Source organism: Myotis daubentonii, chromosome 4 (assembly GCF_963259705.1).
Source record: "Myotis daubentonii chromosome 4, mMyoDau2.1, whole genome shotgun sequence".
Taxonomy (NCBI): domain Eukaryota; kingdom Metazoa; phylum Chordata; class Mammalia; order Chiroptera; family Vespertilionidae; genus Myotis; species Myotis daubentonii.
The window spans coordinates 31,048,245-31,062,472 of NC_081843.1; the positions used below are offsets into that span (position 1 = coordinate 31,048,245).

A 14,228-nucleotide genomic window follows, 5' to 3' on the forward strand; every position below is an offset into this window, starting at 1 on the left:
AAAAAATAAATAAATACTTAGGAAACTATAGTAAAAAAAATAAGCTTATACCCATAGTGACCTGTTGAGGGGGTGCCAGTCCCTTCTCCAATTTTACACTTCTGTTCCAAGGGGCTGCTGTAAAAAAATCAGTAAGATTACGTGTGTGAAAGGGTTTAGTACAGGGACTGACAAACAGTAACCCTCAATATTAGGAGCCTGAAACCTTGTCTTTGACAAAGGCTTAAAAATCCACCTGAGTAATGTGACCTGGGAAAAGGTCAGATTTCAATACAGGGAAAAACAGTGAAAGAAACAGAAAAACCAACAATAAATAAGCTATAGATGTGCTATAGGAGTGGCAGCCACCTATGTAAGCTCCACCTTTTAAAAAGAAAATAAAGAACTTACAAAAGATGATGAGGTACTTTCCCCTCCCTAAAGCCTATTATAATGCCTTAAAAAAAAATCCCTTTTAACCAAGACAATTTTCAGCAGCAACAAAGAACAAATGTGGTCTACCAGAGACCCATTTGGGACTCTCTCACAAAATGAATCTATATTAAAGAGAAGAGTGGAAAGGGATGAGGAGCACAAGCTTTCAGGTCAGGTTATAAACGGCTGCATTTCCTGCTTCTCTTGTACTGACTTTGGGGGCAAGCTGACTTAACCTCTCTGAGCTTCAGTGTCTTCAGCCATAAAACAGGGATATCGATTGGTTGCTCTAATGAATACAAAATTCTGAGCACAATACCTGGCACAGAGTAAGTTCTCAATACAGAGTAGCTCCCTTTTCAAAAATGTCTTTTCCAGGAATTTTTGAGGAAATAATTCAACTCTAAATAAGCACTGATCGAGCACCTACTATGCATGGATTACTGAGCAAAGGAAGCAACAATTCTGAGAACTTCAACAGTAGAGAGGCTAAAGGTAGAGAACAGAGGGGAATAAAATACATTGGAAATACAGGAAGAAAACTGGCTTTTTCAAGGTTCCAGTCATACTCTTAAGTGGCACACAATAAGCCATTACAGAGCATATAACAGACCAAGAGCATGTAACAGACACACAATAAGCCATTACAGAGCATGTGATAGCTCTTCAGCTTCCCACCAGATCCCAAGTAAAACACAGAGTACACTGTGTCATGGTCAACACTTCAAAAACTCCTTTAGGCTGACCCCCCAAGATCTCAATCCACAGGAAAATCATTTTAGACAGATAAAATACTCTGAAAGCTAAGAAACAAATCATTTCTCTGATCTACTCCATATCCCAGCATTAAGACTATCAATAAATTTTACTTTGTTATTATCAACATCATCATCATCATCTGTGATTTTGGAAACATGTGCAGATAAAATTAATTCTTGGTTGAAATATAGATAATAGGATGGCTTTACTGGATAGGTTTTGAAGTCTGAATGACTCAAAGTGGAAAGACATACTGCCAAAATATTAAACGAATTTTAAAAAGTGATCAAGGGAGCTAGAAGCTGTGTAGATATGCTAAGTTAAAAACACAGTTTTTTACACTTTCAGGTATCATATGAAACTACTTTTTCAAAAAACAGTAAGTATTTCTGTAATCATATTATACTCCAATATTTTAAAACAGTTATAGTCCTTCAACTGAAGGTGACCTGGAACAACCTGGCCCATTTCTATATTAGACTAACAAAACTAATTTTAAAACAACACAACTGTCTAACACAGCAGGTTTCAACATTCAGGTGTGAAATCGCACCTCCCAGCACACAGGCTGAATTATCCCCGCGCCTCTCACCTGTAATTATCATTTGCTCTCTCCCCAGGTGGCTCTGAGCCACCATATATCATCCTCCTAGGCTCACATCTGGAAATACAAACTCCCTCTGGGGCCTCATACGCTGTGCAGGTGAGAGGGAGGACAAAAGCAAAAACTTCATGCTGGCTTAGACAACTTCTGAAAACATCCCTTCCCACACGCAGTGTAAGAGCAATCTGACAAAATTAAAACACCCTTATGTCACCACGGTTAACAATAGTATTTTTCAAATAAAAGGAGTAAATATACTTCAAGTTCCTGTAGAGGCCAGATTCTTCCATTAAGGCCAATTCCAAAAATTTAGCAAAAGATCTTTCATCAGTTGAGAGGACATAATTAGCTGTTTTGATTAAAGCATTTTCCTCCCCTGGTTAACAAGATATAACAGATGTCACCGACTTCCCTAATAACAATACAGCCCTGCATTTGGCATCTTTACAATTTTAAAACTGAACTGTCATATAGAAAAATTATAGCTAGGGTGTCTCTGTACAATTATGACTCTAAAGTGGTTATGACATGCCTGGACTCCCCAATGGAACAGATATGGAAATCATATTCCACAAGCATAGCCGCAAGCCCTCCTTAGCACGCACTTGAAAACCAACCTCTGAAATCTGAATGATGCGGGCTTATTCAAATCACCACCAATTATTCCTGGAAGCACAGACCAAGTGAGGTATGCAACCTGAACAGAAAATGCAAATCTCACAGTCACTTTCTTCCAGGAGCACAGAGAACACACGCAGAAAAGTGTTTTTGGGAAAAGCAATGTCCAGCTTAGACCCACTCTACCAAAATCCCAACTTCCCTGCAGAGAGGAAGAATACTCTACTTGATTTTTTTAAAAAAAAGAAAGAAAGAAAAAGGCTCATTTTTCACAGTAAGATTCTCTTGGTGCATTTGATCCAATTTACAAAAATTCCATTTACACCAATTTTGTCAACATACCTGTCCATGGTGTAAGGAGAGACAGGCCTGCATTTTAAATGGGAGGCAGCCTCTCTGACTGAACAACTCAAACATCCTGGTTTAACAACTCCATTAATGACATCAAGCACAGATCTAAAGATTACTCAGCCCCTTTGTCAGTTGCATGTGTTATTTATAACAGAGTATATCAATCATGTCCTTCCCTTTATTATTTCCTACTTTCTGGTCCTAAGCTATTTGGTCTGCCAAATTAATACATCCCATTGCTGTTGCAAATCTAAACAAGGCTTGATAAAAGATTAATAAAATAGTTGGGTTCTCTGCAACCACATACACACCCCGAGAAATTCATCAATGTCTTTATTTGCATATCTGGCTGACTGCCCCCTGCAGCAAAAATGTAAAGCACACTGCTCAGGTATCATGTTTTATGGTTTGCATTTAATTTGGGGTGTCAATCTGCTTCTGTTTTAATTATATCCATCTTGATGTTATTACAATCTCATGAAAACTTCTTTTCATTATATGAATGACTATAAAAACATACACATGACAAAGTTATTATATATTTTCTGGTTCAGCCATAAAGATGCAAGATGGCTTAGCCAATACACCATGTGGATTTATTTAATGGTCTGACTCTTTCTGCTGCAAAAGAAAAGTCTGATTGAGTCTTCAACTCCACCATACTCCAAAGTTCACTTGTTCCATATGTCCTGCTACTAAACTTGTAAGTTACTCTGAGTTTCTCTGAATTGTCAGGCTGAAGAAAATATTTCATCCAAAAAATTATGTTAAAATTTTGTCATTTTATATCCAAATAGTTATTTTATCTTTCCATTACATATTCAAGGATGAGAAATCCTCATATCATTACCCTAATAATTTTTTCTTCTACATCCTCATTCTGGGAAGTGGGGTCTGGGTGGGGTGTTCAAATTCTTAGCAAAATTGGAAGCTTTACAATCATGGGTGCTCATTCTCATTTGTAGTATTACTCTTGTTTTTTAAAAAACAATTTCCAACATTTTCAGTCCTTGGGAATCCTTAGTACTAATGAGAAGCAGACAGTCTCCTAGTTTCATGGGATAACAGTGAGAGTCTCTAACTCCCAGTGTATTCTTAAGCAGGTCAATTAACACCTCTGGGCTGTTTTCATTTGCAAAAGTAGAGGCAGAACTACATCACTAAAGACATCATCTGTACTTATAAAATTACACTGGCCAACAATGGCTGGAGTGAAATGGATCAAAAGACTGCTCTGAAAAAAGCTGAGTCCTAACTTTTAGGATAAACTCTTCCTAAAGATGCTCTATACCAGGGGTGGGCAAACTTTTTGACTCGAGGGCCATAATGGGTTCTTAAACTGGACCGGAGGGCCGGAACAAAAGCATGGATGGAGTGTTTGTGTGAACTAATATAAATTCAAAGTAAACATCATTTGATAAAAGGGTACAGTCTTTTTTTTTTTTTTTTTTTTTTTTAGTTTTACTCATTTCAAACGGGCCTGATCCAGCCCGCGGGCCGTAGTTTGCCCACGGCTGCTCTATACACTAAGCTCAAAATTGTAATTTTCACAAGTAATCAAACTGATTACCTGATAAGAAATGAGAAAGGAGCAAACTACAATACACAGCAATGCAATAACGGTAACCAGTAACAGCAAAACATAACAAATGCATGTTTGCCCTTCTGCCGCAGTGAAAGCATAACTTCACTTGAATTACATAAAATCATTTTAGAACAGCACAATCCTGGACCTTCATTATTTTGCCAACTGAACACTTGCAGAGAGAAAGGGTGGAATTTCTAGTATGTGGCTGAAAAACAAATGATAATCTAATATTCATCTATTGTTCTATCTACATCCTCATTCTCTTAGGGTTTTTTTCCTACTTAGTTTTTAACTATAGAAAACTATTCACTGAACAACATTTAGCCAGCAAGTATAAGTGAACAGAAACCCTATCTAACAAAAACAAAAAGTCTACTTCAGCACAACTTTTGAGGAATAACTGCAATACTGGATTCTTTTAATGCCTCTTTTCAAGCTCTGCCATCAGAAACTTTGTAGAAACCTTAAATGAGGTTGGTAGGTTGGTATGGTGCTGCAGTGTAGGGCAAGTGTGGGGACAACAAGGAAAACGACATCCCTCAGGTCCCATCACAATTTGATCCTGGAATTGACTTAAATCCTGTCCCAGATTCAGAATGTTACTGCAGTTGGAAAGTACCAGATTTCAGCCATAATAACAAGAGTCACAATTTGTCTTCACAGGCTATGCTTCAGAATCTCGCCCAGGTCATTTCAAAATGCTTCAGTTAATAGCAAGCACACAGTACCTGCAATTTGAAGACTTTCTGCCAAAAATGAATCCCAGTCATTTTCCATTACTTACAAACTCTGGGCTTTCCCCTCCTCTCTTATGCCTCCATTTTACCACACTTGGATTTTCCAGGACTCTGAAGGTACCAAGGAGGTATGGCACACCTTGAGGTATGGTGGCAAGCTAAAAATGATAGTAAAGTAAAAAACATTTGTATGTAATTTGGCAATTTGTGTCATTTGTCAGGCAGATCCTAACTAGAGGTTTGGATATAAATGGAAAATCAGAATGATGAGCTGTAACAGCCCAGAAAATTGTGGCAAGCAATTTACTAACATCAGAGTCCCTCCCTCAGACTGTCAAAGTTCAAACAATGAGGTCTGAAGTGTTTAAATTGCCACATTTCATTCACAACTTCCTAAATCTATTGCCTTCAATTAACTGCATTAATAATTTTGATAGATCTACCTCAGTAAAGGAAGAGAGAGGGGAAGAAGGGAGTACAGTTGGGAGGGAGGGAAGGAAGGAAGGAAGGAGGCAGGCAGGCAGTGGGTGGGTGGGGAATCTAACTGGATTCTGAGATGAGATTGCCATTTACACTAATATGTGAAATAAACACCTGCAAAGAAGGAGAAAAACACACCATTTCAGGCTACGGCTTCACTTGCAAAGGATGGAATCAGAGACCTGAAGAGGACTGACACACAGAAAGAAGCCTGCACTTGTCTAGTCTCTTCCTAAGAAAGTAAAGGAAACCATACTATGTGAAATCCACTTCTCCCCTCCTCTGTTACCAACAGCATAAACAGGGCCTATTCTTTGGATCTTACAATGATACCTACTGACTGTATACCCCTTACCCTCCAGACTTATGAGAAGAAATGAAGATCACAGCTAAGATTTTGAAGAAGGAAACAAAATTCTTTGCCATCTTCGAGAAAAAACAAAATTGGCATTCATCTATAAAACAAATACAAATTATATAAGAAAAACAGTTCTGACCCAACTAACAATGTCCCTAAATTATTTTTGAACCTCTCCACCAAATTAATTCCTACCTTGCTCTTCCAGACTTTAATTACCTGAGTTTTCAAATCTCCCTGATTTTTTCGGAAGTTTACCAAATGAATAGCAGCTATCTTGTTTCCGTCTTCTTTTTCCTATATCTGCAGAATATTGGGTTTAATCCTGACCCTGAAAGTGTTGTTTCTTAAAGAGAAAAAAACACTATGAGGCACTTTCACAAAGTTAGTGTATTAGACTACATGCAGTATAAGGGTAAAATAAAATGTAAAACCACTAACCCACTGTCCTCCATTCTCTGCATGTTGATACACACACACACACACACACACACAGTCCATCAAAAAGTGCTACAGGCCCTAGCCAGTTGCTCAGTGGTTAGAGCATCGGCCTGTGGACTGAAGGGTCCCGAGTTTGATTCCTGGTCAAGGGCATGTACCTGGGTTGCAGGCTCAATCCCTGGCCCAGGTCAGGGCTCATGAGGAAGGCAACCATATGAATAGCTGTTGACTCCTCCTCCTCCTCCTCCTCTTCCTCCTCCTCCTCCTCTTCCTCCTCCTCCTCCTCCCACTGCTCCCTCCCTTCCACTCTAAAACTCACTGGAAAAATATCCTCCTGTGAGGATTAAAAAAAAAAATAGTGCTACAGGCATTCTTTCCAAAAGGCTTCCAAATCCTGTAGCCATTGAGACCTAAATTACTTAACTGCTGGCCTCAATTATGATTTTCTCAGGATAGGGACCTTCTTTCTAATCCTATTTTTCTTTAAAAATAATCACAAATTTTTTTACAGTATATACAACTGTTGCATATCAGAATCTCTTTATCACTCTCAATGCTCCGTTGTGTTAGTTTGGTTTTTTTAATGGAGCTTGCTCTAGTTTTGCTCTAGTTGTTGTTTTTTTAACCCTTTTCCAACTGTGAAAGCTATAGAACAACACTCTCAGAAAGGATGAAAAGCTAATCACTAACTTTGTGATTCTTTTTTTTTCAATTTACTGGTTCATTTATATTCTCTCTACTTCCAAAAAAAGAGCTGAAGTCGTTAATCTCAACAGCTAACACAAACTGTGTAGAATCATCATATCACAATCTTTGTCCTCATTTCACACAAATACTTCTGAAGTGATATCTGTGCAGTAAATTGCTGAAATTCAGTACACACAGTAAAACATTTGAATTCATAACCAAGCACAGTATTCACACTCTTCCATTTCTGCAAACTTTCTCACCTCTTAGAACTCCTCAGATCTTATGCACATTTTCAGAAGTGAAATGCAGGAGGAACTGACCCATTTACCCTGCAATGCCATTCCAAGCTTCCCAAGATAAAAAGTGAAAAATGCAAAAACAAAACATATCTCCACAGCTCTCCCTAGCTGAGAAACACCAGAAAGGTTCTGACCTTTCTTGAACTAGCACTTCATACACAAACGAGCCAAAGAAACCTTTATTTTAAGGTCAGTGCCAACCCTCTTTTTCATCCAACCTTCTTTCCAGCTTGCTTAAAAAGCAACAATACACTAGAAGGGACTAAGAAGACAGGATATAACATTGGCTAGAGGCAGCTTGGTGGCATGAGAATTGGGCTGCTATCACACTGAAAGTGCTATTAATGAAAATCACTGACCAATTCTTACTTCATGGTGGGGTTGCCAACAATCAATGAAAGGGCTGACACCAGGCAGGAAAAGAGAGCAGGAGGACAAATGAACTAATCATCATTATTTACACCTTGCACTCCCCTTACCACTCCCACTTAAGCAGCAGCCTCCGCTGCAACTTCAAACTTCTGTGCCTGGTTTTCCAAGTAGTCTATCTTGGGCTCACTCTCCCTAAATTCAGAGATCACCAAGTTCCTGGAAGGGATCTATCAGACCTTTCCCAGTATCTCCCATACCAGATTACGGATTTTAATGCCAACAATAAAAGTGTCCTGTGGTCAAATAAATTTAGGAAATAAGGCACATCACATGGCCTTCTCTGATATTCAAAACTCACATTCACATAATAAAAGACTTAATTCTGACATTAACAAGTCACCCCTTGAATTGTGTCTAGTCCATCAAGTTCCAAAACTATTCGAGAGCAGATCACATTTTTCTGTTCTAAAACACAACCTCTGAACACCTGGCAAAGCTGTGTTCCTATCCAGCATGGGTACCTTTGCTCTAAAACTAGCCTAAACCTCTCAACTAATGGATTTTGAAAATGATACTTTTAGAAAGTAACTTCCCAAAGTGACTCAACCAGTTAGGACAGCCAAGCCTGGAATGTTTCTCCACTAGTCTCCTGACTCCCTAACAAGCACTCTTGACTTCCATAATGTTGGACTTCTTTCTACCAGGCCTTCCTTGCCCCTAACCCCTAATAAAATAGCATCTTCTCACTCCTCTTTTTTCTGCACCTTCTTCACTATTCCCTCTTCTTAGAATGCTCTTTCCATCCCACATTCCTTCCCTATCTATCCAAATCCCTTCAACCTTTTAGGTTCCATCTTCTCCATGAAGACGTCTCAAATACTTTAGCCAATGGCACTCACTACCCCATTCTCTGAAAGCCTATTGCACGTCGTTGGTATTAGGCATCCAAGTGCCTATTTTAAAATTTTGTAGGTGCAGGACTTGTCAGCAGCTAAACTGTACACTCCTTCAAGATGTCACATATATTTTAGGTTTCTCTGTACTCTTTCTAATACCTTGCACATATCAGGCACTCCATAAATATTTGCTGACTGATATGAGGAACATGATTAATGTTGTTTTTTTAAACAACTGAATAAATGATATTTGACCATAATAAATTTTAAAGCCTATTAACATGGTATACTAAAAGTACAACAACTTCTGTACAGCCTATTTACACTATCGATGTGTAGCGTTTCAGGGGAAGCCCTGAAACAGAGTGAGGAAATGAAGACCACATGACATTCTTGGTTTGATCCTGTATCCACCAGAAATGAGTCTTCCTTAGTTTTCACAAGCCTACAGAGCTCCAGTTGGCCTTCTGTCTGCTAATCCCACCAATTTCATCTTTGCTTCCCTTGGTCAATTGTACAAAAGGAGGCTGCTTTAAAAATCCAGTGCACAACAGAGGAGTGGAGTGGGGGGTAATAATGATTTTGCAAAGTCAAAATTTTAGCTGCAGCACTCACATGGCTTACTAATTGAGACTACACAGAAAGGAACCCAAATAAGAACAGAAAGGCAATAATACCTGGCATATTATGGTACACTGATAGTACTGGAACCCCAACATTTTCATTATACTTTGTTAGAAGCCACTTTTTTTTAAATGAGGCATGACATCTGGGGATATTCACTCTCAACCTGTTATTCAAAGAATATCCAAATAAACAATACCATATCCAAATGGTAATTCTGATTCTCAAATGCCTAATGAAAAGAACACCACGATCAACTTTAGCCTCCTCACCTACCCTCTTATCTTCTATCATGAGACTCTTCACAATCACATACTTGAACTTCAGGGTGCAATTACTCAAGACAAGTGTCCCTGAAGAATATGAAACTACCTCAGCCAGTTTTACTACCTATAAAGTGTGGGCTTCTCAAACTACTCCCAAAGCTTTCATCATCTTAAATATCCAACAGTGAAAAAACAATCAGCATAAAAATGCGGTTCTCATTAGGCACGTTTCTTACTTTTGCTCCAGCAAAAGTAAAGTCACAGTTGGACTGGAACAACTTATATCAGCACATTTCATTTTGAGTCAGGAGCCTCTTTTTTAAAGAGGGAGTCAAAAATCAATGTGTCCATCCATTAACATCCAAAGTATGCTACTCCAGTTTGCCAGCTATTGCTCTGAACTGGCATGAGATACAAGCCTCGCTATATAAGCCAATATTTCTGGTTTCTTATCACAACACTAGCAGCAGCCTCAATGTTACATGGTGACAACTATTTTCATTTCTAAACACAAGGCACACAAAAAATAATATATATTTAGGGTACTCTTAGCATCTATAATAATTCTGTCACATACATTTCTATCCAAGTTCATAGTTTAGTGGCCTGTTTCCTAATAAGCCCTCACATTTTATGGTGATAGTTGAGTAAATCTTCCAAAATGAGTACATACATAAGTTTTATCTTCATGATCACTGCACACATATGTTTGACCATCCAGCCTGGACACAAATGTGCAGCAAACAGATCTACCTTTGTCCATAGAACCAAATATACATTATTTTTATTCCCCACTTTTTTTAAATCTGAAAAATTTACAGCTTTTCTACAAAAGCTGGCTCTTTTACATGTGAACACTGACAGGATATTTGATGATATTAGGAAACTCGTTTATTTAGGTGTAATAATGGTACTGTGGGGGGTTTGGTGTTTTTGAAAGTCATTACCATTTCCAGATACATACAGAAATATTTACATATTTCTCATATCACATCTAGGAGGGGAGGTCGAGTACATGGGATACAGATAAAACAAGATGAGACATGAGCTGGCAGTTGGTGACCTGGGTGTTGGGTACATTGGGGTTTATCAAACTGTTCTCTCTACTTTTGTGTATGTTTATGAGACTGACGCGCTGCCTACTGCGCTAAGAGGGCCGCCTCTTTTGTGTATGTTTAAATTTTCTATAAAGTTTTAAGAAAACTCTTTTAAATGTTAGACCATTTAGACACACACACAGATGTGTAAATTGTATTTAGATATTAAGGTAGCATAGTATTCAGCTAAAAATAACCTGGATTTTGAATTGAGAAAAGTAGCAGGGGGAAAAAAAAGATAATCACAGCAAGAAAGGTAATGGTTTTAACAGTACACTTTGAACTTGGTCTTCTCTAAAAATTAAAAGTTTTTCAAGCCCAAAAGAAACTAGAAGGGCACATTTTCTCTCAAATGCCAAATGAGTAGATATACACATCACAAGCCCAGGCAAATATTTATCAAAAGTAACAATGATTTTAAAAACTACTGCGTAAGTTACACCTATTTCTACTTGGCCTTCAAAAATGTTCATGGGAAACTACAGATCCCTCTGGCTTACTGAAAGGGGACACGGGGCAGCCCAGGATAAAGGTGCAAAAAGCAGAACCACTTATAACCAGATTTTACAAGTACTGTCCTAAACTAACCACACATAGCAATCATGAACCAAATTCTAGGCAGCATTTTCTATTAGCATACATGCTGCTATGTCAATCCCTATTTTAAATCAACAGAGAAACAGAGAGAAAGAGGTCACCCTGTACAGCACCCTCCCACCTTGGCAAAGTTGAAGCCACAGTTAGAATTATCCTAACAAGTGGTGAGCCTCAACACTCAAAACGATTGTGTACAATCCATTTTAGCCAATAAAGCACGGGTTCTAGAACCAAAAGGGTAACAGATTCAATCACTGACATCAAAATCTATGGTCACCAATACCACCAACCACCCTCCCTTCCTCCCCAACCACTGGCCACCATCCACCCCCACCATCACCACCAGCAGCCCAACCAAAACGCAGTTCAAATAGAAAAAAACAACCCCAAAGGAAGGCTTTCGTTTAAAAATATATTAAACCTGACACCCAAACACACAGAGAGAACCAGCAATCTCAGCCTGTACAGTTACTGCATGTGAGATTTAAGCTGTCATTAACTAAGCTTGCATTTGATCATCTCAAATAATACCATAATAACAGCACAAAATCAAAGGGAAATGAAAAAGTTTCCTTCAGGAACCTTTAACCATACCAAGTGCATGAAAGGCTAGAAACCAACTATCTTGATTTTGTGCTTAAGCAAAGCCGGACCAACTCTGCAGAATCTCAAAGCCTCCTGTGTGTGTGGTGTGTTGGGGGTGGGGAAAGCAAGGCAGGGGGAGGGAAAAAAGGGGGTTACATGTATAGAGACCAATGACCCATACCAGCACCAAATCTGATTCTTCCAGGTAAAGACTGTTTCCCCCTGACCCCTGGGCAGTCTACCTCTAACTACCCACCCCCTTCCCCAGAAGCTGGTTAGAGGGCAGCAAAATGTGCGTTTGGAAATCAACACTGCAGGTACCCAAGGAATAAAGACTTATATATACACACAAAGCCAATCAGAAAGAAAAAAGAGAGAAAAGAAAACACACACACACACACACACACACACACACAAAAGCAAAGGGAGAGGGACAATTGGGTGACAAGCCCTTCAGATACCAGCTCGGATTTTATTCTTTCCTCCCACCAGTCGTCCCTGGTGTACCTTTTTCTGTCCTTTAACCAAATTGCTCATGTACACACATGTGCATATATATGTGCACAAATATTATAATTAACCCTTTCTGTAACAGAGCCCCATGGGGAATACAGAAAGATATTCCATCCTTTCCTCTCTGCTCTCCCCTCCTCCCTCCTTTCTCCCAACCAGGAGAAAACGCCCCCTTCCCCAGCTTCACCAGAAGGGAAAAAAAAGGCAGGGAGAGGGGACAGAGAAACCACAAAACACCGTCAGTCTCCAGTTCCGAGGACACCCAGGAAAGGTATACACTACACAGACACACACACACAAGCACATAGGGCTCTGTCGAAAGCACACAGAGAGCCGTCCACAGGCGCCCCAAACCCAGCAAAGAGACTTCCACCAGCTAAGAAGCCATGATTGGGGAGGGAGAGGAGGAAGGAGTAGGGGCAGAGCTACCCGTGGAGGGGGGCGCATTGTTGTGATGCCTGAACCCCTTTCTCCTGCCCATCTGCTGTGGAGGGGGCGCAGGGAGGGGGCGCAGGGGAAAGGCGAGCGAAAACGAGGAGACCCGGAGACCAGGCAGGGCTTGGCGATGCCCTCCTGCCGCCTGTCTGTCCGCGCCCCCAGTTCTCCCCCCAACAATAAGATCTCAGCCTAGACAGACAGACAGACCGGCCGGAGCACAGTGGGTGAAGCTCCCGAGCCGGGCACAGCGAAATGGGGTCGTGCATAAAGGAAAGCCAGGGGGAGGGGACCCCCCTTACCTCCAGCGCTTCAAAAGTGACAAAGCTGGTCATGGCAAATCCATCAATGATGTCCTCTTCGGCCGAGGTGGACTCTCTCCGCTTCCTCCGCGGGGGTCTGGGCCGGGACGGGGCGGAGGACGGGGGCTTCCCATTGTCTTCCTTGTCGGAGCCCGACGACGAGGCGAGCGAGGGCGCCCGGGTCCGGCCGGCGCCGCCAGCCGCTCCGGCCCCCAGCCCGCCCCGGGAGCGCCTCTCCCGGTCTCGCTGCGACCGCGACCGCCGCTTCTTGCGGAGTCCATGGCCCCGCGTCGGGCCATCCATGGCTCTGCCGCGCCGGGGTCTCCCCGCTCGCCGCCTGCCCGCTACCGGCCCCAGCCGCGGCCACACAAAAAAATTGACACCAACCCCTCCCTCCCCCGCTTCTCGGCTTCCCTCCGCCCCGAGGAGGGCGCGGGGGAGACGGCGGCCGAAAGAAGGGAGAGAGGGGAAGAAAGAGAGGAGAAAGAAAAGGGGGAAGGGGCGGAGAGAGGGAGGAGGGACGGGCGCGAGGGCGAGAGGCGAGGAGCCTAAGTGCGGGGCTGCCCGCGGCACCGAGGGTCGGAGATTCCTGCGAGCGGCGCCGAGCAAAGTAATGGCTGAACACACAGGTCTCCTTTAGAGGGGAAAAAAAAAATAACTCACCAAGCAGGCAATAAATCAGAATAGCGGAATGCTTTGATCAAGAGACTGGGAGGCTCCGGGGAGCCCTCCCCGCGGCCATTCTCCGCCGCGCCCCCCCGGTCCCCAAATACGGCTGTCCCCCCTGCCCCCGAGTCAAAATCAGGTCCGAAAAGGTCGCGGGAAAGTGGGGGCAATGAACTTCACCCGCCCCTCGCACAGGAAAACACCCCCGCCGCCTCTCACACACGCCTCGGAGGAAACTCACTCCCAGGCTCCCAAATGTTTAAGAAATGCATCCAGGGGAGGCCAGGGCTTCCCAGGGAGCTGAGAGGGAGGAGACCCCCCAGAGAGGGACGCATAATAATGAAATAATTAGGAGAGGAGAGAGCGAAACTGGCAGAGGTGGCGAGGGAGGTGGAGGAAGGGAAGGAGGATGCTGGAGCAGTTGTGGGGTTTGCTTTTCGGTCTTGGAGGGGGAGGAGGGGGAGCTGAAAGAGGAGAAGAAGCAGACCCCGTCGCTGCCACCCACCCCTGTCCTCAAAAAAAATTTTTTTTTTCCA

At 41.8% G+C, this 14,228-nt stretch overlaps 1 protein-coding gene across 9 annotated transcripts in view; it reads right to left on the reverse strand.

The window, feature by feature from the left end:
- The window catches only part of AUTS2 (activator of transcription and developmental regulator AUTS2), a 1,126,706-nt gene extending 1,112,938 nt beyond the window's left edge, over positions 1–13,768 (reverse strand). For 4 of the 9 annotated variants that reach the window (XM_059693397.1, XM_059693403.1, XM_059693402.1 and 1 more), the window contains exon 1: positions 13,027–13,765. In XM_059693397.1, the coding sequence (XP_059549380.1) occupies positions 13,027–13,329 (303 nt within the window). In that variant the 5' untranslated portion in view covers positions 13,330–13,765. Of the gene's footprint in view, positions 1–13,026 lie in introns of all 9 variants that reach the window. The other 5 variants (XM_059693405.1, XM_059693404.1, XM_059693400.1 and 2 more) reach the window with 5 other exon arrangements.
- Between the last annotated feature and the right edge of the window lie 460 nt (positions 13,769–14,228).